Source organism: Zeus faber (genome assembly GCF_960531495.2).
Source record: "Zeus faber genome assembly, chromosome: 7".
Taxonomy (NCBI): Eukaryota; Metazoa; Chordata; class Actinopteri; order Zeiformes; family Zeidae; genus Zeus; species Zeus faber.
This window is the reverse complement of record NC_137203.1, coordinates 23,660,306-23,686,199: the sequence shown is the minus strand read 5'-3', so window position 1 is coordinate 23,686,199 and position 25,894 is coordinate 23,660,306. Positions and strand designations below refer to the sequence as shown.

The 25,894-nt window shown below is 46.1% G+C and overlaps 1 protein-coding gene across 3 annotated transcripts in view; it reads right to left on the bottom strand.

Annotated features, from left to right (window-relative positions):
* Positions 1 to 3,044: 3,044 nt before the first annotated feature.
* Positions 3,045 to 25,894, bottom strand: part of gapvd1 (GTPase activating protein and VPS9 domains 1) — a 35,739-nt gene continuing 12,889 nt past the window's right edge. The window contains exons 5-29 of one of the 3 annotated variants that reach the window (XM_080004059.1): positions 25,739 to 25,822; positions 25,515 to 25,649; positions 24,938 to 25,130; positions 23,576 to 23,656; positions 21,676 to 21,833; positions 20,165 to 20,294; positions 19,892 to 20,017; positions 19,599 to 19,772; positions 16,764 to 16,901; positions 15,364 to 15,498; positions 14,430 to 14,549; positions 14,102 to 14,179; positions 13,080 to 13,426; positions 12,893 to 12,980; positions 11,950 to 11,982; positions 11,189 to 11,260; positions 10,816 to 10,947; positions 10,598 to 10,724; positions 10,392 to 10,504; positions 5,127 to 5,286; positions 4,729 to 4,916; positions 4,365 to 4,578; positions 3,862 to 3,934; positions 3,552 to 3,749; positions 3,045 to 3,380 (exon numbers count right to left, since the gene is read on the bottom strand). In XM_080004059.1, coding sequence (XP_079860185.1) covers positions 3,240 to 3,380; positions 3,552 to 3,749; positions 3,862 to 3,934; positions 4,365 to 4,578; positions 4,729 to 4,916; positions 5,127 to 5,286; positions 10,392 to 10,504; positions 10,598 to 10,724; positions 10,816 to 10,947; positions 11,189 to 11,260; positions 11,950 to 11,982; positions 12,893 to 12,980; positions 13,080 to 13,426; positions 14,102 to 14,179; positions 14,430 to 14,549; positions 15,364 to 15,498; positions 16,764 to 16,901; positions 19,599 to 19,772; positions 19,892 to 20,017; positions 20,165 to 20,294; positions 21,676 to 21,833; positions 23,576 to 23,656; positions 24,938 to 25,130; positions 25,515 to 25,649; positions 25,739 to 25,822 — 3,438 coding nt within the window. In that variant the 3' untranslated portion in view covers positions 3,045 to 3,239. The remainder of the gene's footprint in view (positions 3,381 to 3,551; positions 3,750 to 3,861; positions 3,935 to 4,364; positions 4,579 to 4,728; positions 4,917 to 5,126; positions 5,287 to 10,391; positions 10,505 to 10,597; positions 10,725 to 10,815; positions 10,948 to 11,188; positions 11,261 to 11,949; positions 11,983 to 12,892; positions 12,981 to 13,079; positions 13,427 to 14,101; positions 14,180 to 14,429; positions 14,550 to 15,363; positions 15,499 to 16,763; positions 16,902 to 19,598; positions 19,773 to 19,891; positions 20,018 to 20,164; positions 20,295 to 21,675; positions 21,834 to 23,575; positions 23,657 to 24,937; positions 25,131 to 25,514; positions 25,650 to 25,738; positions 25,823 to 25,894) is intronic. The other 2 variants (XM_080004060.1, XM_080004061.1) reach the window with 2 other exon arrangements.

Below are 25,894 nucleotides of genomic sequence, written 5' to 3'. Positions count from 1 at the left end.
TTTATTACGCGTAATTTCTTCCTCTACGTTCAGCAACGTCACGCCAAAACATGTGACGTCACACGCAAGGTGATTCAGGGCAAAGCAATATGGTCGGAAAAAATAACAGACAAAAATGATAAAACATCAAATCAGATTTTAAAAAATAAAATAAAAAATCTAGCCACTGGGCTTATGCAAGCAATTTAATGCACGCAGAAAAAAAAGTGAATTACATTGGAGTAAAGAAGATATCTCCAATTACAATCCACTGTGTACTTGCCAGCAGCAATTCAATTTGCTGACAGGTTTGACATTTTATTAATAATAACAATAATAATAATAATAAAAACACAGAGCCAAAGGAAATGTCTACTTAATTTATTGTTTTTTTTAAGAATTACATAATGCATTAATCACAGTAAAGACAAATTGCCTTCCCCGAATGTTATATTTGTGCAAGCTACCAATTAAATAATAAAAAACGTAAAATGTCAAAAAGTCACTTATTTGCCCAGCCTTGAAACTCTTATGTTGTACAGGGAAAACGGCAGAACACAGGGAGGATTGTAAAGCTTTGAAGAGCCGATGTCTCTCCGGCCCCGGCCAAAACATCTGCCCAGTAGTTTGCATACAATCAATGGTAGATTGGAGTCACGTGTCTCCCAAATCCCCCTCACGGTGTTCTGGGTTTAAAGAGTTGGGTGCACAAACTGTTTTGTTTTTTTCCCCCCCTCACACGGGTCACTGAGAAAAGCTATAGAAAGCTCCTGTATCTGAGGAAACAAGTCTGAATAATTCCATCCGATTCTGCTGGGTGCATCTATTCAGTCCATGGATTTTTCAAAATTGATTACAAAGACTCTGCGGGGAAATAAATAAACTGCACATACTGTACAGAGCCAAACAGACCGGTTGCATTATTCCATTTTGTTTCTCTTTTTTAATCGTCCTGTTTACTGTAAATGTCCATTAACTTAAAGAGGCAAGGCATAACAGTCACAGTCAGGTCCTTAGCTTAACTACTCAAATCATCAATTTCTCACTTACAGTAATATTCATGTGAGATGGCTGTGGCTGCGAAGGCAATTTGTTCAAAATAGTCGAAACATTTGGAGCATGTTCTCCACATATTTCCGCATATTTGACTGAGGGAGGAGGAGCTCGACGTCCTCCTGCAGTTTCAATTACTGGCCCTGTGTCAGATACTAATCCTATTTCACCGTTCATCATGAGTGAGAATGCACAGGCCATGTGATGACCTCATGCAGGGGGAGGCAGAGGGTCAAGCAGCCATCTCCACACACACACACACACACACACACACACACACACACACACACACACACACACACACACACACACACACACACACACACACACACACACACACCAACTACACAGAGCACTCTGGCACACACACCCCAAGTCAGTAACACGTCAATAATGTTGACTATACACCCGTCACTATCCTACTGTATATTGTGCTGTCAGGTCATTTACCGATCAGAGTATTGAAATATCCAAACTAGAATACACACATATGGCACAGGTGTGTGCACAGAACAGAAGCGGCGGGACTGACAGAAAATTAATTTGAGTAATTCTGGCAAATTACAGACATGCTTGTACTATAATTGGAAGGACAACGGGATATCATTGCACTCAGAAATCGAGGATATTGAAAAGAAATAGTAAGTGCACATAATCATGAGTCCCTTTCTTAAACGTAGGAGGTAGGAAGCTAATCGGATCACTAGCCTGCCCATCCACGCGATTTACCCACGCTGAAAATGTCTTTGTTCGCTGACAAAAGGCTGGCGTGGGGACAACTGGACAGGAACCCGAACTTGAGCGGATCCTCGTCCCGCCCCGTCGTCCTACCAGGAAAGAAGGTGCTGAATCTAAAGCAAACCGCCTGACCAGTGCAAATACGACCGGGAAACTCTGTTGTTGACAAATGTAAGACGGGTACTTTTGCGCAAGAAAAAAAAAGCGAGACGCCAGGCTCATTGGTTTTCGACTTTGAGGTAGGATCTGGAACATGAAGGGGGATCGTTGGTCAAATTTCAGTTCCTCAGTGCGCCACGCTGTCCGTCTACTGGTAGGTTCGTACGTTTTGTTTAGGTGGGGAAGGGGAGTTGTCTATTCTGTGTTGAGCTCCTATCGAAACCTCAAAAGAGGTTGTTTTTTATTTTTTTATTTTTTTATTATTATTTTTTTTTAAGTCACCCAGTTGTGTACAGAGTGCCCCACCTCAAAGGCACTGTTTTCACTATTTCACTATCACCCAGAGCACCACTGCTGCTTAGACTGTGCATAATGACCCCGCATCGCTCGACGTCCTCACCCATCCACAACGCGCTTCTTAAAAGGTGCCTTCCACGCTGACGCACACTTCAATTGCAGTTTCGTTAAAATCTGTTCTCCCCTTCGACATCTTTAAATGGGCGTGATATGTATTTTCATTCTTACACATGAGATAAAGAAAGCATTAAATAGAATTGAGGAAATAAATACATATTATTTCATGATATAAATATGTGGGCCCTTGTTACCAAATTATCACTGGACAGAGGAGTGAGCGGGGGCGGGATTAAGTGATTCACATGTTCCGGTTAAAAGCGACAAAAAGCTGCCCGACTATTATGACACGGAGTGAGGCGATGACGACTCGATCTCAAGTGCACACGAGTCACCGAGTCCTCGGCGTGATGTGGCGCACCGTAAAATTCCCGACTGACAATCAAATTCGACTGAACGTTAGGTCGCTTGGATTTAGCTTGGAAGGCCCGTTTCGAGGGAGGAGAGGAATAATATAAAAAGAAAGGATTGAATCGAGGAAGCATGGTCCCTTTTCATCTGTTTTCGTCTTCCACCGTGTATCAATGTAATGCCAATAAGAACAACCTAACGCAGACACCCCCCCACCCCCCCACCCCCAAAAAAAAAACCCCCCAATGTGACTTCAAGAGATAAAGAGATAAAAAAAAGAAAATATCCAAATCAGATTCAGGTCAATTACCCCCCTCCCAACCCGCCCCACACATCTTCCAAGGCCAGTTTCCCCCATGGCTACCCGGGATGTGTCCGACAGACTAACAGTAACCATATATACTTTGTAATCTTTCACTGCCTCTTGGCTATGTACAGCTATACAGAGGGAGCGCGGCCGGCGTCCTGGGAGCCGTGCGGAGGCAGCAGTTGGGTGGGAAGTCTCTCCTTCCCCGCAGTCTGCCCGTACAGGTGGCGGTTCTGCTTCACTTGCGATCGTCGATGGTCTTAATGAATTCCACCGCCGCGGTGAACTGCATCCACCAATAGCACTCCTCCCCACTCAGCCGGCTGGCGTAGAAATTATTGATGTACTGAATGGTGGACAGCAGGCAGGGCGGGTTTGCCTGGAGGGGGGAGGGGGGGGCCCACATTAGCGGCTGAGAGAACCTTACGCTGCGAGACTGATTATGGAAATGTGGAAAAATAGGGCCTTATGGGAACAAAACAAAAAGAGACAATTATTTTGGCCTTTTTGTTTTGACCAAACTAGGGGGGGGCAGTTGGAAGGCACTCACCCTGATGAGGACGAAGACGAGCACGGGGACAAAGTCGTCGGCTCCGGGAACAGAGTCCTCGTTGGCCAGGCTGAGGAGGTTCATGATGGTGGAGCACATGCGCAGGATGCACTGCACCTTGTCCCGCGGGGTCTTGTAGGCGTTGATGGTCCTGATCTCAGACTGCGCAGAGGGCCACGGCGCCTCCCGCAGGTAAACCTGCGACCGCAACACAACGACTTGAAGAGAGGCATAAAACGCCGCCGGCCTCGCATACTGCTGAGGGCCTTGCTCGGGCACTCGTTTGTTCCTTCTCTGCCAGTGTGTTTACCTCTGGGATTTGAAGGGCTTTGTGATTAGCTGTCACCACTTTGGAGAGTCGCTGGATGTGCTCATGGAAAAGCCTGCACACGGGAAAACACTATGGAGCAGTCGGCAACGAAACAAGTACACAATCTCCAACTACTAAAGGGATACTGCTTTTTGTCTTTCTTACCCCGATTCAGAGAAGATGGTCAATAGCAAATAGGTCCCTGTATGCTAGTATTGGGATAGCGATGAGCTGCATGCTAACTGTGTTACAATAATACAAGGCTGCAGAGGGAATCAACTAGCCTAGCTCCTGTGAAATTCGGGAAATACACCTTCCGGCGTCTCAAAAGCCGAGGTATTTAAAGCGAGAACATTTATCCATCTATAAATGGATAAAAAAGACAAGATACCAGAAAGTAAAAAAACAAAAAAAAAAAAAAGGTTAAAGCCCCAGTGACTACACCAGCGGCTCACGGGGCACGGTGCCAGCGCGTTCGAGGCACCGGCGACCCCATTACTCACTGGTCTCTGAGAATGTCGCCATCCTGGTTGGGGTAGAAGGCCAGTTTGAAGATGCGGTTCATGACGCTGCGCTCAATCGCCATCTGAGCGTCCTGCAGCTGGTCCTCGCTGGCGTACTGCCAGATGGCATCACGGGCCATGGCACCGTACAAGTAGCGCAGGAAATCCTCCACCGCCGCGGTCTTGTCATCAGACGCTGTGCACCCCTGGAATGCTGGGGATTGGGAAAAACAATATCCACGTGTACTTTAACTTTGACTGTCAATAAAAAGGTCACGGTGGAGCATTTCAGAAGCCGGTGTTTCCGTCCTCGACAGGGTGCCCGGCTGAAGAAAAACGACTTCACGCGAACGCAGTGAAATACCTTTGATGAAGTCCAGCATCTTGGACTCCATGTGTTCCAGCAGGAGTCTGACGCACACGGTGGTGAAGTAGCGGTTCGCCACCTCCTTGTCCCGCAGCACCCTCTGCAGGAGCCTCTCCAGGTGGGCCTGCGAGGTCTGCAGCCCCTGGCGACACCGGGTCAGGTAGGCGATGTACGGCGCCCGCTTCCTGACGGTGGAAACGAAAGGAGACACAGATAAAGTAATAACTCAAACGTCCTGCGATTACCGTCATAACGCGGGCTGTCGCTGCACTACAGTTCTGACAACAAGAGTTGCTCATAAAGACAAGAACAAGACAAAAAAAACAAAAAAAACAAATAAACACTCAACAGACATCTGTAGAGGCGCGCTGTCTGCCCAGACCCCCGGCAGTCACCTGTAATCCTCTGCGATGGCAGCCAGCAGCTTCCTGCAGGTGCGCGCGTCGAAGCGGCTGACGCAGCGCGTCGTCTCTTGGATCTGTGCCATCTGGTTCTTGTCCTGCAGGTTGATGGCCTCGGCGAGCTGCACCTTCAGGAAGCAGACGATCTCATTGTCTGGGGAGCGGCGAGACGAGGACGGAGGAAAGACAGAGTTTCGGTAATGCGATCATGTGATCAACAGCGAGAGGACGTGACGGATGGCTGCCGGGCCGGCACCTCGCGGATTTCGCCGTTTGGAAGGGGACGCCGCTCTCTGTTCTGTGTGTTCTGGCTCTAGGAAGTTGAAGAGCGCCCCCTAACGCAGGAGGGCTGCGAGGACACGTTGGGGAGCCCCAACAATGACTACTTTTAACCCTAGAATGCATATCTGGTCAAACAATAGTTTGTATGTATTATTTAATTAATCCATATAATTCATTGATTCATGAATTCAGCGATTTCTTTCAAAATCAATTATACATGTTCGAAAGTAATTGCCGAAAACATGTGAAAAGACTGAGCGATGTAGGACTGAATTAGTTAGACTGTTCTCAACCTTTTTGTGGTCCGCACTACATCAGGACTGGATGAGGTGGAGCGGTCGTACTTGGCACGGCCCCTCCCCTAATACTATATATAAACACCAAGTCAGAATAGGAGCATCGGAGGTGAAATAAGATAAGCTAACAGCCCGGAGTTTGGGATAAAACGCTCTTTTGGGAATTAACACTCGGAGTAAAAGGCGTCTTCAGGGAGACTGAACTCATGCCAAGTCTTGGGGGCGATCACGTGGGTGCTTTCAGGACCGAGCAGGTCAGGTACCCACAGGAAAAATGCAGAGGGAGAGGGGGACAGGGGCGCAAATTGTCCATTGCGCATTACGCATGGAGAGGGAGCGAAAGGGGGCGCACCAGAGGCACCGGAGAGCAGGGAGTCCCACTGCCAGACAGAGGTGTTTTGAGGTGAGCAACTAGAGACACAGGACTGGGTTCAGCACAACGTTTAAACATGGAATTTACCAATGTAAACATTCAACCTTATTATCAGCGTCTTCAGCGGACATGCCCCCAGCGTCTCAGAGCAGAGGGTACTGCCTTTTTTTTCCTCCACAATTAAGAAACTTAAGTTAAGTTAAGTATTAAGTATTTGCAGATTTTTTTCAATCATTCACATTTGGCTGGGTGCTGGACAACACATTTTTCTGTTGTGTGACAAATTCAGAACACATTTATATTTGCTTTACAGGGACTTGAAGGAATTCCTGGAATTTTAGATGATATGCAGTAACCGTCCTACTGAGTTTTCTAGTTTGAGTCTTGCCATGTTTTAAATTGCACTTCAACATCTTAATCTGTTTTGAGCATTTTATTTCTGTGCTTACATTTAGGGTTAGACTAGATTAGTTTGCAAGTTACTGAACAGTACAACCAAACTAATTTCCCTATTTTTTTTTTTTTAATATAGCCCTACAAGGTAACAAAACATTGAAGAAAAAATAAACTACCTACTATTTGCGAATATTGGTTCCTGCACCTCCTGTGTCATTACCAAAATCTGTGAATACATTTTGTGTAACATTTAATGAAGTTACACGTAAATCGCTTGTTTGCCAATTGTGGATGCATTTTGAATCTGATTTAAAATAAATAAATAAATAAAAGACAGGCTCCGGCTCAAGCTGTGAGCTCTGCCTTTTATGCTAGAAGAACACCGGACACGATGCCGCATTGACAGCGTGCGGGTGCGGCACGGCGTCACGTAGGTGCACTCTTCCTATTAAATCCATGTTAATCCCCTGGCCACGTCAGCCGCGCAGGGTCTGCTCGGAGCCGTGCGGCATTTCTCTATTTTGGCGCAAGAGGCTTATTTTTTTCCCAAAAGCGTGCGGCTCCTCGAGCCTTTTCCATAGAAACACAAGATAAATCTACACAGAAATGTTTTTGTAAAGACTACAATCAATTTAAATGTGTTTTACATGAGCCTACATGAGACGAGACGTAGAGCTGCTGTCGGATTTGCTTATTGATCAAAAAATGTTTTAGATACAAACAAACATACATATATGAATTAATGCAAATACAGTACAAACATATCCCACTGACCAATTTCAACAATTACAGTTGTGGCTCACATTTCAATAATATTAAAAGTTATTTATGGCAGACTACTATAAAAACATTTTCATACCTTTTAAACTGGATAACTGTAAGACTGTAAGATCTTATATATATTGTACATTGTATTGTATAGGAGTACAAACAAGATCAACATGTTGATGATGCTAATTTAGATTTTTTTTTTTAGCCGACACTTGTTAACCGATCATTAACCGTTATCAGAAAATATTAAAATATTAGGGCACTGTCCCCGAAGAGGGGAAAAAAAAAAAAAAAATTCACGGCCTATTTTATTGGACTTAACAAATTAGAATTATAAATAAGGGGAATCATAAATATATTTTTAGACGTGAACACGGCTCTCCATGCACCCGATTGTAGAGAGGCATTCCGTATTTAGAGGAACAGGGATGGGGCACAGAAGAACTCGTGCCCCGTTCCTCCGTGCGCATACAAAAGAAATCGGACACAAAGTAAATCCCCCACATGTTTAATGGACTGTCCCTCCCCCTCATGCACAAAGCTCAAGTGACGAGCGGAGCAACTGAAAGGTTTTGTTTCTCCCGAAGCCCTTGAACATAGGATGGAAGACAGTCAATGATGATCATTAAACAATGATTATTACATTTATATTTCACTTGTAACTTTCACCAGCAAAAAAATGAAATACAAATATATATAGATAAATAAATAAATAAATACATATATATATGTTATTATTATTTGCGGTGATAAGCTCAACCCCGCAGTGACGTAACGTGACTGCGGTATTCGTCACAGAACTAATCGCACGTGTCTTGTATTGTATTTAAGATATAGATTTGTATAGCCTATTTTCATTTACCGTGCAACAACATTTTTTTTTATTATGTTTTAATTGTATTTATTTATTTTTAACCGTTTAACTGATAGTATTAATCAGTCAAAATTCTAATTGTCGTTTAACGGTAAAGCGGTTAATTATTAACATTCCAAGCTGTTATGTCATTTTTAAACAAGTAATGGGCAGAAACCGATTTCTAGTTTTCACACAATAACTAATAAAAGCACTGGTGGTATTTCAGACATAAAAGGTATTGCAATGTGTGTGTTTGGGGGGAGGGGGGAGACGGGGGTTCAAGTTCATTGGTGGGTTGTTATCATTTGCATAAGTTCATGTGATTGGAGGGGAGGTGTCCAGGATAGTGGGTAATTGGCCCAGGTGTCTAGGGAGCGGGTCCCTGGGGAGTGTGAGAGGAGAGGAGAGTGAGGCGAGCGCTGGGGTCGAGTGAAAACCAGACTGACGAGAGGTCCGTAATAAAAAGGGACACGGCCATCCCAGGTTGTTATTTTCCGACGGGACACCTCAACCTCCACGATTTAAATTTGCGCTCCGAGGGGGCGGGGCTGAGGGGGTGAACGCTGCAACATACAAGTCTCACCAGGCTTATTATTACCAAAGTGAGACGTTTCTGGGTCGTTCTTAAGGATCATCTTTCTATTCTGTCTTGTATCACTTTACAAAAAAATTTGAATAAAATAAGAAAAGAAATCGGTTCTCGTAAGCCGGCTTGGAGCCGACTCGTTCGCAACCGACACGGCACATATTTTCCCCGCTGCGCTTCCTTGTTCGCCGTTTCTCCAAACAAAACAAATAGAAAGTGTGTTTTATTTTAGATCAGAATTTTCTATTTCCGTTTACAAATTGAATGAAACCAAAAAAAAAAAGTCAAAAACTGAAATCTGCCGGGAAACGGCAGGATCGGTGGCGGGTTACGTGTGTTGTTTGTTTTTTTTTTTTTAATATATACTTTTTTTTTTTTTTTAAGAGAGACCTCTCATTTTTACTAATTTAGGTGTTCAGACCCCTAATTCGGTACTTTGTAGAAGACTCTTTAGCAGCAATTAAAAGCTTTGAGTATTCTTGGGTAACTCTCTACAGCTCTGCACACAGGGATTTTGGAAGTCTATCCCATTCTTCCCGGCAGATCCTCTCAAGCTCCATCAGAGTGGATGGGAAGCGTCCGTGAACTGCCATCTCCAGGTCCCTCCACAGATGTTCTGTGGGGTTAAAGTCTGGGCTTTGGCTGGGCCACTCGAGGACAGTCAGAAACTTGTCCCGAAGCCACTCCAGCCTTGTCTTGGCTGTATGCTTCATTGTCGCGCTGAAAGGTGAACCATCCCTCCAGTCTGAGGTCGGGTGCGCTCTGGAGCAGGTTTTCTTAAAGGATCTCTCTGTACTGGGCTGCATTCATCCTTCCCTCGATTCTCACCAGTCTCCCTGTCCCTGCCGCTGAGAAACAACCGCCATGCTTCACTGTAGGGATGGTATTAGCCAGTTGATGAGCAGCGCCCGGTGTTCGCCAGACACAGCGCTTGGAGTTCTACCCAAAGAGTTACATTTTTGACTCCTTTAAATGCAGTCTGGCAACCACAAAGCAAGCTGTCATAAGGCTTTTACTCAAGAGTGGGTTTCCACGAGCCACTGCTGAGATGGTCGTCCTTCTGGCAGGTTCTCCCATCTCTGCAGGGGACTTCCGAAGCTCTCTCAAAACGACCGTTGGGTTTCTTGTTCATCTCCCTGACCGAGACATTTCTTGCCCGGTTACCAAGTTTGGCAGGACAGCCAACTCCAGGAAGAGTCCTGGTGGTTCCAAAGTTCTTCCATTTCATAATAACTGAGGCAACTGCGCTCCTGGGAACACTCTTCAGCTTTATAAATGGTTTTACACTCTTGCCCTGATCTATGCCTCACCACAGTTTTATTGCGAGGGTCTACAGAGAGTTTCTTGGACTCCATGGCTTGGTTTTTGCCCTGATATGCAATGTGAATTGTGGAACCTTATATACGCAGGTGTGTGCCTTTCTAAACTATGTCCAATCAATTCAATTTGCCACGGGTGGACTCTTATGTCCATGAGAGATTTCAGTTTTTGATTTTTTATAAATTTGCAAAAGTCTATAAACATGTTTTCACTTTGTCATTATGGATAATTAAGTGTAGATTGATGGGCAAAAATGGAAATTTTATTTTAACACAATAAAGTGTGCTTAAAGTGAAGGGGTCTGAATACTTTCTGAAGCCACTGTATATAGTACTGCTACCGTGTACATCAGCACGGCTAAGTTGCACAGGCTGACTACCTTCAGAGTCTGTGTGGTCGGGCAGCCCATTCCGTGTGGTGGCGGGAGCCATGAGGGGCAGCGCCACCGAGTCTGCAGAGCAGAGCACCATCCTCAGCTTCTTCTTGGCGTCACTGAAAAGAACAAAAAGAAGAGAAAAGATTAAATCTACCCTACGTTGGTATACTGCAGGTGAATCGAGAGCCCGCTTAGCGATTTCTATGCACCTGAAAGAGAACTTGGAATCGTGCTGCTGTGCGGTCTGGCTGGCCGAGTCCGGCAGGTCGTCTGTGGAGATGTGCTGCAGGGCGTCATCCCTGGGGCAGTCGTGCACGCTCTCCTCCACGCACAGATCTGTTGGCCATATAGAGAAGAAAAAAACAAAAGTGAAGCACAACTGCAGGTGTCTTGGTTTTGTTTCTGAATGTCTAGCGTTGGCCCTGACCTCCAGCTGCGTCGTAGGACGTTCCGGCAGAAGCGCCTCCGTCACTAGGGCTGGTCCTCTTAATGTTCCTGTATTTGTCCAAGATGTCTTCTGCCGCCTGGGCCTGAGAGTGCTGTCTGGGCACTGCCTCATCTGGCCCAACCCATTGACACGTGTTAGAATTTTGAAAAACGTGTGTGTGTGTGTGTGTGTGTGTGTGTGTGTGTGTGTGTGTGTGTGTGTGTGTGTGTGTGTGTGTGTGTGTGTGTGTGTATGTGTGTGTGTGTGTGTGCATGTGCATGTGCGTGCCCACACAGCTTGATTTTACAGATTGTGCAAAAAATAAAATAAAAAATAAAAAATTGGAATGTGGTGACAATAAATCAGCCCAGACCTTGTGGGACTCGCTCGTGGGCCATATCGTCTTTCTCCTGCTTGTCCTTTTTCCGGAATGCTGCTATCGGAGCTGTGGAGAGGAGAGGGGGGCATGATGAGGCAGCGGGACAATAAAGAGTGAGACACCGTTTCCCCAGATGAGAGGATGATCCCCGGTATGGGAGGGAAAAAGAAACAACGAATCACCTCTTTAATCGCGGCACTGACTCCTGAATCAATACTTACGCTGTGTCCCATGGTTGTACATGCGAGTCATACACCCAAGGACGGCCTTTCATACCTGAGCTCCACGGCCGCCCAAGTCGCGCTTTCTTTCACTTTCCTTTAGTTTGTTATGTGACCCCTGACAAACGGTCAAGACCGGGATATAGTCGAGTGAGAGAAGGTCGTCCTATGAACACCTGCTGGTTGCCAATTTGACCCAGCGCCGGGGGGGAGGAGAGAGTCTTCCATTTTGTGAATCAGAACACAGAAAAGGAAATACTCTGCGCGCTCCCCATGAGGGGGGGCTACGTAACATTGGACAAAACAAAAAACAAGGTGGTGCTGTGTGGGTGTCACGGGCAAAACAAATGCATGGATGACGGGTGGGGAGATGCTGCGGCGGGCTGCACCCACTTTAACAAACAGATCTACATCAGCACAGACAGCCACGCTTTACAAAGCAGCACGGCACGCAATCGCCGGCTCTAGTGACTTGAGGCTAGCTGGAAGGCGATGGGGTGGTTTTGGAGGAGGAGGGTGGGTGGAGACATTTACCTGGCGCTTCGCTCTCTGCCGTCCAATAAAGCACTGTGAGGGACACAACAGACAGGGTTGGCCTTTCTCTCTCTCACACACACACACACACACACACACACACACACACACACACACACACACACACACACACACACACACACACACACACACACACACACACACACACACACACACACACACACACACACACTCACTCTGGCGGAGATGTGGCAGGTTTAAGCTTTGCGGGCTCGGGGTTCAGGATTTCCACCCCCGCCCCCCCCATCCCTCCAGCCCCACGTATACGCACCTCTCCATTTTATGAATATCGGTTTAATGTTTACTTGAGGACCGTCATCACCTCAAAGAGTAATAAGCAGTCCTCTCATGTGCGCAGAGCTCATTATTTGGCAGACAGATGCATATGAGAGATGGCGGTAGAGTTGAACGGCAACGAGAGATGTGCCATCTATCAGCGCCGATGACAGAGAGGTCTATCGAATGACCATTAGCTGCTGGCTGACAGCACTGCTGGGAGGGCTTCGGCCGTGCTATCTGCACAGCTAAAGCCACCTCTGATGACTGATTAGCTTTGAAAAGTCTAAATAAATCTGCGGCTCACGAAACATGAGAGAGGGGGGGCTAGACATTTCTCTGGAGGAACTTTTCCCAAACAACAAGAAACATCATTTTCCAACTGGAAAATCAGCAGCGGAGAACATGGATCATCATTCTCTTTCCTCACGTTATAAATCGGTTCTGGCTCCGCTCTTTAAAGTGCGATATTTCGCGTCACGGGTGTGATTAAGGGAAGCAAGAAATAAGGTGGCGAAAGGTAACGGTGCAATTCACATTTCTAAAAAACAAAAAAAAAAAAAAAAAAAAAGGGACAAAAACCACGATATTCCCAGAGAAGGAAGATAGACGGGTTTAAAAATGATCAGTTGACCTGCAGCCTCACCTTTTGGAATGGCTGAAACAAAGCGTTTCTTCCACCATGGTCTGTTGCGATCAGACTTCTCATCGTCACTGTCTTTTCTCTCTTCAATCTAGGGATAAAGATGACCAAGACCAAATTAGACTTTTTTTTTTTTTCTTTTTACATTTTTACATAACTACATGGTCATAGCTTTGGGACCACTGCTTACCTCTCCTTTCAGGGAGTCCTTGCTCGGGGAAGAGGACGGCCCCAAGGCAAAAGCCCCGGCAGGGTCACGCTCCTCGGCCATGGCCCGTCGGTTGAGGCCGGGGTCACTGGTGGGCCGACGCCCGGGGCACACGATATCCGAGCTGCGGCTGCGAACCAGCCTGTCGGGGTAGGAGTGGCGCAGCTTGCCGTGCTCCAGCTCGGCCTGGGTCAGGCAGTGGGGGGTGAACAGAGAGTGCCGGGGCTCCTGGCCCAGGGCGTAGGCCTCAGGGATCGGGGGGTCCGGGGGAGGGTGAGCGGGCCTGGCGTAGTGCACCTTGGGCCTCACAATAGTTCCAGTGGAAGAGCCTGTGGGGGTTAAAAGAGATTTAGAATGTTTGAAAAAGCATGGGGTGGGGTTTTAATGATGTATCCAGTTATCTCTCCTTAATGTACCCAGACTGCTGTCCACACCTATGAAAAGTCACCCCACAGTCACTTCATAGTAATGGATGTTGTCAGTTTATAAGTGAGGAGCAGAAAGGTTGTTTTTATTCTTAGACTGAGGGAGTAAAGCGGAAAGAGTTAGTGGGGGTGCGGCTCTGGGTGCAGGCAGGCCACCTGTTCCAAGGGTAGACACACTCTCCTGAAAAGCTTCCAACGGTATCCTCGTGCCATGAGCACAGTGGGGCGGGGGGGGGCCGTGCCAAAGAGCCTGGGGTGAGGTCTCTCAACCTGTCATGCCTTCACCTTGTCACAGACACACAGCCCCCACCCCCTTTCGAGGCAACTCTTTTGTTGTCGCACCACTTCACAGAACCAGAGCGGAGAACACAGAGGTGAGACAAAAAATGGGTCAGTCGGCATGACACGGCTAATCATTTCGGCAGTGCTAATGTTGTGCCGGTAATTGGGGTACGACTCGGATGTGGGGTGCGGACCAATTTTTGTGATTCATTTTTTGGTGCTCAAGCTGTGCTCCGGCAACACTATAACCTAATGACGCCCGATTGGCTCCCGAGCATTCTGGGTAAAGCAAATTACCTTCTGCGGACAACAGGGGATCGAACATGGCCAGTAAGGAGTCAGTTTGCGAGGGTGGAGATGTCAGATGGTGTGTACCTGGAACACCAGAGGAGAAGGGAATTATTAGCATTTAATACATACACCACTGATACACAAACAGACATTGTTCAAAACATTGAACAAGTGTACTAAAATCACAGGTGTCTAGCACAGTCAGCAAACACTAGTATCTAAGATCTAGTGACAGCTGCAAAGTGGACAGAGATTGATAGCTGCGGCTGCTGCCGTGGTGAACGGCTAGACTGTGGAGTGATGGGGGGGGTGACACTCTTCCTCTCTCTCCTACCGTGGCCTGCATCCTCCCCATCTGGACTGGTCACCGAGTCCTTCCCTCCGAAGTCCGAGCTGCACTCCGAACGCAGGTCCTCGATCTTGTTGGGGATGTCTTCCGAGGTCGCGCTGATACCTGAGCACAAGGTAGTGGACGGACAGATTCAAACATCCAGCAGTGCTGCTGATTTCAAGGCCAAACAGGACATAATAGCAACTGTAACAAAAGTAAAGTCCCAGGAGAGCCGGAATGGTCTCTGCTCTCAGAACTTATTTGGTGGAGCGCCAGACAGCATGGAGCATCATACTGGGTCTCTTTCTCTCAGACAAGAGCCTACTGGGACCTCTAAATAAGCAGCGTAAGCTCCCACGGGTGCTGGGGAAAGACACGGGTAAGACTAATAGTCAGGTGCACATCATCAATCGGGCCCGGGTCCCTGGGGTATTTCCCCGGCGGCTGAGTCGTGGGTGTCGCCACCGCCGCCTTCCTAACCCGAGCTGCCGCTTTATGCACGTCAACCTGCCGCGCCCACCTGAGCCCGCAGCAAAGACGAGCGGCATTAACCTCCTTGTCCGAGCCAAGTGCTCCCCACCGACCCCCGCGCCCCGGATAACAAGCGCTCCCAGTGTTACACTGTGTAACACTTTGCACAGACGGAACTTAATTTCAGTTCACCTTCACCTGACCAGGTGGGAGGAAAATAAATACCTAGCCAATATACAGTATATATACATATATAAATAAAGTAATATATATATTTACACAAAGAACAAGATATGAATAAATAAACAAAAAGACAGAATAAAGAAAGAGGCAGAGAGAGAAACAGAACAAATAAACAGAGGGAGAGAAACAAATAGAGAAAGACGCAAACAGAAAACGAAAGAGAAGAGGGACAGAAAGAGACATAAAGCCAGAATGGGAGAGACAGCGAGCCAGAGCCAGTTACCTGAGACAACGCTGAGCCCTGGGGTGCTGGGTCTGGAGCTCACCTCCCGCACCTCGGTGTCGTCCGAGGTGCTGCCGACCCCTGAGCAGCTCTCCAGCTCCTGCAGCCGCTCCTCCTGCTTCAGGTCTGGGGCCTCTGGTGGGGGAACGCACAGCGGTACAGTTAAACTCTTCACTTTGGACACTTTCAAACCGGAGTGTTTTTAAACGGCAACAGCTAATAAGTTCTACTTTAAGCGCTCGCTGCGGGTGGCGGCCGACCTCTCACTGTTGCCCGCTCAGAGAAGATTATGGGGGAGGCGAGAAAACGCGCATATGCACAGAGCCAAACAAAGCATACCTAACGGCGCCCTATAACTGCCAAAATCAAACCATAAAAGCCGGTGCGGTCAATTCCTCGGCTGCCCGGTGGAGCCGTCGGGCCGAACACAGAGGCTCCACACCCGGCGGCGGCCAGCGCTCATTTGCATGCTCGTTAGTAATAAAGCGGCAGTGAAGTGCTCTTCAGAGTGCACTTTTCCGCTGCCTGGCCGTGAAACAAGCGCTCCACTCCAGGGTGAGCCTCGCACAGTGCCATTACGGAGCAGAACAGGGGCAGCAAATGGAACAAAAAGCAATCAAGACGCTCATGCATGTCGTTCCCGACGCCGCACATATTGAAACGGCGCAATGCTTCGATTAACATGTGGCTCGGGCGTTTTTCCGAGAAACATTTAGCAGCGTTAATAAAGCACTCAGCTGATTTTTACGAAACACTGCCTTTCAGAAGAGATAGGGGCAGGGAGACTTTGAGCACGTAATCTGGCATTAACAAAAGCTCTGGCTTTAAGTGAGCTAATTTAACTATTGCGCAGATACAGTAGAAGTACTCCATAATTCATTGGACTGCGTGACATTAACCTCAACACGATGACATAATTGGTGTATCGTTGCTGCGAGGAAACCACAGGAGTTTGTGTTGCTAACTGACAGCAGGTGATGGTGCCAGACCACACACACCGTCAGATCAAGTGTAGTGAAGTTTTATGCGTCTATCTATATACATAAAGGGTTGACACCACACAAATTGACTGAGGACAGCTGCCGTCTTGTGCGTTCTACCCGCTGCCTCACACCTCACACGTGCCTCACCCCCCCGCCCGCCGGCCTGGGACCCCCTGAAACGCCTTTTACTAGCATGTGCAGATCTGCCCTGAAAGACAGGCAAACGTGATGACAGATGCATGCACACATTATTTTTTTTTGGCGTGGAATGCAGCGCAGCCACGCCTGGTGTGTCTCCTTTGCCGCGCCCCACCACCAGCATTTTACACAACACACACGCAAAACTGTCATGGAGCCATCTAAATAAGGGAATGACAATAACTCCAGAACTCAGCTTGTGTGATTAGGGAGACCCACCTGAGTCGCTGGGGAGGACCTCCACACTCCAGGCCTCGCTGGTGGTCTCAGAGATGGTGGATCCGTACGGGTCCAGCAGGACCGAGCCAGAGCCGGGCAGGCACAGCAAGCTGCCGAGCATGTTCTCCACGGCCGCCCCTGGAAGATGAGAGACACACCTTTCAAAGGTTGGGGGGTGGGTTTTGGTTTTTAGGACTTTGGGGCTTCAGTTGCATTCCTGCTTCATTGGTGGGCCAAAGACTTTGTGTAGCCTTCTTATTGTTTATGTGCTTTCTGAACCATTTCAATTCTACAAGTAAATTGTGACAGTGTGGAAGCCAGAAAGCATTCTTCACAAAAATGATGCCTTTTTGACAACAGCATATTTCTTGGTTGCACAAACCCAATGTTCAGTCACAACTTCTGTATTCAATTTGGAGCAATTATAAGCGCATCGGTCAAGCAACCACCAAAAAGCCTCTGTCTCTGTGTCTCTGAGCCTTCAATTCTGACATTTTGTTGACTTTCAGTGTTAATGGCCCTGAGACGAGCGGCACAGCAGTGGCGCTTGTTGTGCGAGTGTGGCTTCAGACGCTAAGCTTTGCGTACAGAGATACAGGGAGGGTCGGAGAGCTGGAGGTCACGCACATTTCACGCTGGGACCCACAGGCACGTACACTACTGTGCCAGAGGTCAGAGGTTAATGGTAATATCTCACCCTGTGCCCGGCCTCCGGGGCAATGACTTTGCGCCGTTGATTAAAACGGGCATTACTCACAACCAAATTACCCCCTTCGCCCAAACCCTCCCCGTAAAGTCCTCACCACGCCGTACTTCCATCTCCATTTGGGTTAACAAGGCGGAAGGAAGAGCATGGCTCGTTCCTGGGGAAGGGAGCAGGTGTGAGGCTGAGGTTGAGGATCAGAAGCAGACCCGTGGTAGCCCCCCGCTTCACACCCGCCCGCCGCCCGGTACCCAGTATGCCATACTTCCGCATCACAGCACACACAGGCCACGAGTGTGCATGCGTGCCAGCATCCAGCCAGCAGCGCGTGCGCTGGTGCCGGCGGGGGCAGGGCCCTCGTCGATGGTGGGAGAGCTCCACCCTGCTGTCCGTGTTTACAGTCTTCAAGGTAGGAGCGCGCCGCACTCGTCTTTCAGCCCGATGATTAAATGAGTGGCACAACAAGAAGTGAAACAATTAGAATTTCTGCCTCATTATCATGGTAATCTTATCAGTGGGATAATGAGGTATTAATGGATATTTAATGTGCATCTCATAACCCAATCCCTCGGAGAAAACACATAAGGAAATCGCTGTAAATTCACTTAATGATGGAAAAGTCCCCCAACGCCATATTCCGAAAAATGAAAAATGGTGGATGCAAATGAGAAGGAACCAAGGTCAATAAGACTGCGGGGACTTAGTGAATGTCAGAAAGAGCGCAGAAAAGAGTGAAACGAGTGAGAGAGCAGCGTGTGGAGGGAGGGCAGAATAGAGACGGGAAGACAGGGATCTGCTCTGAGAATCCACTCTGTGGTGGTAGACAGCGATGGCATCTGCCCATCAACTTCTGAATTTGACATTTTGAAAAAAAAAACAATAGCCTGTAGATCAATTTCATAAATCGATTTTAAATTAAAAGCACCACAATGAACTTTATTGGAATTATGGGAAGGGCTCCTATGAATTCCTTTTTTACTAATATTTGACATATTTGGAAAGAGGTGCGATTCGTTTAAACTCCCTGGATGTTCAAGTTCAAGAGATTATTTGTCACATACATACACATACAGTCGTACATATATGCAGTGAAATGGCATGACACCCGGTGATTACACACAAGCTCCATAAGCTCGAAAAATACTCAATGTCTGTCCATTTTCAACATGTTTCCTAGGGAACGTGCACTTTGAGTTGGGAGTAGTCCAAACAACAGAATTCAACAGAATTACAGTTGCAGGCTGTTTGTCCATATAAACGTACATATAAATGGACAAACACTACCGTTACGATAAATCTTAATTGCACACCATTTGTTATCATCAGTGAAGGTATTCAGGGTGTGATGAACATGGAACATGTGTGGAAAGGCTGTACAAGATGATTGACTGAATATGAATTCAAATATCAGAAAGCCATGTCTGGAGATATTTAATTCCATTCCATTTACATGTGAGTGGGACAGTTTTGAAAAAGTTCTGGGTGCTTTTGTGATTGTCTATATCCTCCTTGATACAAAGCTCACATTGATTAAGCTGACACAAATAGAAAACAGCCACAGTATTTGCGTTATGTATCTGCTACATGCTGTTTCAGTTGTTGGTGGCGGGGTCCGCCTTTCCTGGCAAGAATGTACTGATCGGGCATGCGCAAGAAATGAAAGGCAGCCAAAGTGAATTTGACAAAGCAGCATAGCCTAGTTATGCTCAGTAAACTGTCAATATCAATAAACATTCACATAACAGCCCCCTCAGATGGAATTAATATCCCCACCACCTCAAGTGACCAAGAAAAAACTAATCAATCGATTAGAAGAAGGGGTGTAATGGAATTCTGGGACTTACAACAGGTATGGATTACAACTTTAACCTATAGGTTATTAATGAATATAGTTTGGCATCTAATTTGGGCAACAAATGGTATCTAGTGTTTTCTGAGCCCGAGATGGTCAATGAATGCAGAGAGCAAGAGAGAGCAAGCACAGAAAGAAAAAAAAAAAGCTGCTCCTTTAAATGCCATTTCAGCGTCCCATCACAAGGTGGCGACATTTCCCTGAAATCATTTCCTTCCACAATCGGACAGCAGGCTGCCGAAATGACTTGTTACTTTTACTGAGTTACTCTCTTCCCTACCTGCTATTTCCTGCAGCCGGTCTTCGTCCATGTTGGGGTCAAAGTCACTTCCAAGGACGTCGGTGCTCCAGGTCTCGCTGACCGTCTCAGAGATGTCCCTGTCGTCCGTCAGACCCATCATGTCTCTGATCTCAAACTTACGCAACTTATCGTCCAGGTTGTCCTGTGTGGTGGCTGAGGGAGACACAAAGATGGGGAAAACATTATTATTTCTTTTTTTGACAATATTTAAAAAAAAATAAAATGTGTTTGTGTTTTCCAACACAAATACACACAACCAAGTTTCCACACACCCTGTTCATGTTCAAGCAGCTGTAAAGCCTCCACCCCGTTGCTCCCTGACGGCCCGGCCCCCAGCTCAGAGACTGACTCTCCCTCCAGATCCAGCGAAGACACCGAATTAGAGCGGTTGGATGGACCTGGAGAACAGATATTATTTTAGTTATTATTCGGATATTAGATTCTATATGAATCTATAGCGTTATTTAATAACAACTAACAGAAAAGTGAGTGGATTCCTAATTTGCTAGGTAGTTGTCGTAGTGTGTTCCCTGCCCTGAACTGACCTTCTGAGATGCCCTCCAGGTTGTCGCTGCAGAGGGAGAACCGCAGGGTTTTGTCCGGTTTGCCGTGTAGCTTGTTGTCGTCGGCCGGGGCGTCGCCCGCAGCCCCGTCGTTCATCTGCAGGTTCAGAACCTGGGGTCACAGAAAGAAAAGTGTTTGTGGTTAGCAATTGAATTGACTTTAATGTTCATTTTTATCTTTGTGTACTAATACACATACACCTAAGGAAGAAAATCCATGAATATTGGAAAATAGAAATGTAAATTCAAGTACAGTTGATTTGGAAAGAAACACTTCTAACATTGGCTCAAAATTCCCACATAATTTACAAGTAAACATATGATTGTGAAATCTAACGATTTCACAAAATGACTGCAATTAGTTTAAATAATTGCGATCAGGCGATTATATGATAAATTGTGTCAGCTCTATCCAAAATGTTAATGTCACAAATGTTTTGGAAGGGGTATGACCCGCAAAATAGAGATCCAAAGCAACAACTAGGGCTGCCCCTAGTCCATGAGTCGAATCATCAGTCAGAAACCCGTCAGTCGACTGAGATTCTTCAAGTTGAGTAGTCGCCCCCCAGTCGGTGTGCATTACAATAGCAGGATAAAACAGAAGCTGACAAAATGCTCAGGGATAACATTTCAATGAGGAATTATAAATAAGGGAATGATAAAAAAAAATAAAAATGTATATGTGAGAGAAGAATGTGAACCCGGCTCTCCAAGCGCCCCGAGCGCCATGCCCCATTCCTCCAAATAAAACAACTAAAAACACCCTGTTTTTAGTTACGGATAATGCTTATCGATCCGGTACTCTTCTCGGCTACTCTTATCGGTTCTTTTTTCATTTTTCAACAGAAATACTAAAAAAAAATTAAGAGCAGAATTAACACTGCTTTATTTCCCCTGAATTAAGTATAAAGAGGGGGCAATCAGGAGCAGTCTGCGCTTGCGGTGCCATTGTCCCTCAGAGCAGGGTCTCCTTATGTGTGTGTCAGAGGCATGAGGAGCCGGTCCGGCCCTCCACACACATATCTGCGGCGATGGAAAGAGGAGAGTGGTCTCTCCTGATTATAGTGAAAATGCTTCTCAGACGAATACCTTAATCTTATTGCAAGTTAAAAAAAGGATATATAGCCTAAATAAATCTAAAATCAATTTTCTTTAGCTCTCCAATACCGTTAACAGTAACGGTAATGTCGAAGCTTATCGATACTACGGTTTTTATTAATTTAGCCCCGGGGCCGGTTAAATACCAGGTGCAGGTACCCAACCCTAGGCATGATCGATTGCTCTTGCTCGTGCCCGTTCTGAGTTGGGTACAGCCAAAGACACTGAAGTGCAGTAAAGTTATGAGGCATTTCTTTCCCCCTTTTGCTTGTTTTATCACCAAAGCAAACGCAGAGCTCCCTTAAAACAGGCTGATTAAGCCTCCCATTCTCCCGTCAGGTTTTTACGACATTGACTCGATCGCATGACCCGCTCTCCCCGTCCCCCAGCGCTACCTCATTCTCTGACATCATCCCGGGGACGGCCTGCGGGCCGGTGCCCAGTGAGATCACCAGCACCTCCTCGGGCATCACCTCCTGCAGGGATTCCTGGGAGCTGGCCTCTGTCTCCCCCTCCTGGGCGATGTTGGTACGGCTACGGCTGCGGGCCGTCGCTGGGGAAAGGGGGTGTGAAGCGGTTACCTTTCAGGTGGTTCTACTCGGACAGCACAGAAGACAGAGATGAGCCGCCACGTTTAAAGCACACAAGAGCTGACAGACTCAAAGGCGGGAAGAGTAGCGTGAGGAGGGAATTAAAAATGAAGCAAAACAAATCTCAGACCACATCAACATACGGGCTGTAGCAAAAACAAAGGAAGTGTCTCTCTCTCTCTCTCTCTCTCTCTCTCTCTCTCTCTCTCTCTCTCTCTCTCTCTCTCTCTCTCTCTCTCTCTCTCTCTCTCTCTCTCTCTCTCTCTCTCTCTCTCTCTCTCTCTCTCTCTCTCTCTCTCTCATAACCTTTCAAAGCTAATATGGTATCCCCCTTTTGCTCTGACTATACCACGCGGGTTCATCTGCATATGTAGACGTACATGTGACAGCACGCAGACGCCTCCCGCTCATTATACCCAGTTCCGCTACCGTTCCAACCAAAGCCTCATTAGAGAAAAGCACCCAGACCCTAGATCTGCCTTAAAAAAAAAAATAATTATATATATATATATATATATATATATATATATATATATATATATATATATATATATATATATATATATATATATATATATATATATGAATATATCAACCACCCATGCTTTGTAGTTATGCTTGGTAGGGAAAAACAGAATTAAACTTTTAACACTTTGGGAAATTTGACATAAAGATGAATATTTTGCGACTATTAGTGTGCTGGAGTCTGTGCGCGTTGGAATACAAACTGACCGCTCGAAGAACATCCCAGGAATCACAAGTGCATGCCAGACCTAAAGTGCTCTCTACCACACAAGCAGCGTGATGTGGGAAGCGCGGTGTGAATTGTGCAGCAAGTCAACGACTATTTGGCTACGTGCTTTTTCCGCTACCTACAGATGCCATGACAGTAATAATGATTATAATAATAATGTCACAATATTATTTACAGATCACAGATCAGTTACCACCAGCTCTCCACAGGGGCTCGCTTTTTGTGTTATTTGCGCAATCGCTGTGTGAATTCACCCCTGAATTTCCTGATAATTACAATCATTCTCAACTCCAGCTCCCCTCCAAACATGCAAAGTGTTTTTCAACGGTGAAGTAGTGATGTGAACAACCATAAAAAGAGACGTTCCACTATATGCTATGCCCGGGAGGAAAACACGATCCCAATCAAGCATGTTTTAAATATTGTAAAAGGTCTAGGGTTAGGGTTAGGGTTAGGCTGAGATAGTAACTTAACTCAGTGTTAAGATGATTGGTCAAAAATCACACTTAAAGAGCATCCTACTCTACATTGTTCGTGGGTTTCTTTCATAATCTCATTAGTGTTTCCTTTAATTCAGTTGCTCCTGGAGCGGAGGGGGTTAAAGAGAGAGCTATTTCCCCACAATACCTGGAAATGAATAGCCACATGCTGCTGAGTGAAGAAGCGAAATGGAAAACTTAGGAAAAAAAATCGAGTGAGTGAAACCAAACAAAAAAATTTAAAAAGGCAAAACTCTATTTTTGAAGAAGCGCGGTGAAGGGGGCACAAAGCGTGTGGACAGGAGCGCTGCTGAGCTCAACCTGGTGAGGCAGGGTGACTGCGGTACGGTGCATGAGCTAGTGCTGGGATGAGTATTAGCGGACACCCGACACACTGCTATGTTTAAAAATCCACAAACAGAGACATGAACAGGTTGGTTCCAGACCCTGTAACGGCTGAGCAGCTACGCACCAAAAGGGGTTACTAATGGAATATGAGCAGACAGAGCGGTGGCCGTGGGGTCCCAGGATGTTATCGCGGCAAAGTGTTGTCCTGGTCATTGGTTGGCAGCACAGGAGGAAAAAATGGAAGAGGAATAGGTTGAAGGTTGAGAGGAGAGGGATTTCAGAGTGCACCATCATCACACCATTATAACTGCAATGATTATTATTGTGATCACTAATTGTGATCTGTTGAATGAAAAATACATTTTTGTGGCGCAAAATGTGTGGGCCTACGCAGTTGAAACCAATAAAGTTGAGAATTGCATTCCTAAATTATTTTACTACACTAATAGCATAACTCATAGCATCATCAGGTTATGATACAGTTCCGTATTACAACAAAATGGGATCATGAATCTTTTATAAATTGAGTAAATCTTTTTTTTTATTATTATTATTATTTTGCTAAATATTACACAATGGCTGGGATTCAGTTACATGTTTTCCTTTGGAGTTTGCTGGACACAGGGATGTGCTATATTCTGAACACATAATAATAACCTGAGTCTGCACCTCGCAGTTTAACTACTGTAAAGAGAAATTGGCAGTAACTAAAAGATGATTAACCAGCACACTCAACAGATGTCTGTGATTGTCTACACTCTCATTTACTGATTCGTTTGGTTTGCATCTGAGAAAGCTTGGTTTTAGCACCCCGGAGTACTAAATGGAATTTAGCGATGGCGACCCTTTTGCGATTAACATACCACAGTGGCCGAAATCATGATCTTGATGAAAATACGATTAATTGTGAAGCCCTACAACTCTACATAAGTCGGATTTCAGGTACAAAGGAGCCACATTTTACAGAGAAGTGGGTCTCTTCTAATCGAGGGGGAGTTGCTACGGCATCATTTGTCCTGGAAATCCTAATGAAGGTAAAGTCTATGTATCTTTCCATCCATCCTAATTAAAATTAGTTCATTTATATTTGGCAATTTAATTGGTTGTCATTTCTGTAATTGAGCTCCGATCCAGGCCGTGCTAATTATCTTTATAACAAGCTGAGAAGGAGCTCATTAGCTTCCTGCAAAAACAAGTGTCTCTCACTGGCCATCAGCCCTCCGCCAGGCTTGTTTATTTCGTTCTTCATTAGAGGAAACGCGTCAGTCCTCGGTTCCACTTCTGGTTTTTCGAATTTTAGTATTTACGAGAAAACAAGAAAGCTACAGCGGCCTTCTAATTCTCACCTCACGAAATTACCGGTGGTTTGCACCACGGCCAGCGCATTAATAATACATTCACACACCTGGAGCACGGCTGCAAGTGAGTAATAACAAAGCAAAAAAGAAATACAAAGCAAAATCAGACGCGGCAGGAGTTCAAGTACCTATGGGGAGTCTGTTCTTCTTGTTGGCGGGGGTGGTTGCCGGGGACAACTGGGGTGTGTTGGAGGGCGTGAGCTCCAGACTGTTGCTCTTCACCGTCCTGGACTGGGGCACGGTGGACAGCAGCGTCTCCAGGGCCACGTGCTCCTCCTCCCGCAGGTGGTCGCCCGCCATCACACTGCGCACAAAGTCGACCTGGGAAAGACATTTAGGAAATGTTTATTGTTTTTGTTTTGTTTTGTGCCCTTTAAATAAAGACATTTTCTCTGACTGTGGGAATCAACTTTGTTCAATTTATAAGAGGGACGTTGAGTTGTTAAGTTTGGGCTCGCCGAGCTCGCCAGCAGGGGGTTACAATCAGGTTACAATCAAGACACTTTAAAAACGTAGTCTAAAGTTTATATCATAGTGACTAAAGATAACAATATGATTTGATCAGTCCCTGGGTCATTAATCCCCGGTCATATATTTGTGTTAATAATTAAAAAATAAAAAATAAATCTATATTGAATGCTAAAATAGAATACAAAATGAAACAGTTGCTGTATCATCAGTATCATCACTGAATCTGCAGCCTACCAGAGCTAGCAGCTGGTTGTGTGTCATGTAGAACACAGTCCTGCTGAGGCCTTCCAGAAGGTTCATTGAGGACATGGGTGGAGTCTCCACTGCTCTCCCTCCAATCACCACGTCCAGAAAGGCAGCCACACAGCTCTGAGGTGACGAACCCAGAACGGTGACTTAATAATAGCAGTTACTACGATTGCAACTCTTTGATCAGGGCTGCTAGGTAAGGCGCTTACTTTATCAAATTTGGACAGACTGCTTTTCCGCCTGGGGTCTCCATCATTGCCAGCCATCGCCAGCTGCTGCAACAGTTGTCCGACCTGTGTAACAGAAAGGGTGATGCATTGTGTTCTCTTATTGTTTACTTAAGTCATCATGAAAAGTTGTAACCC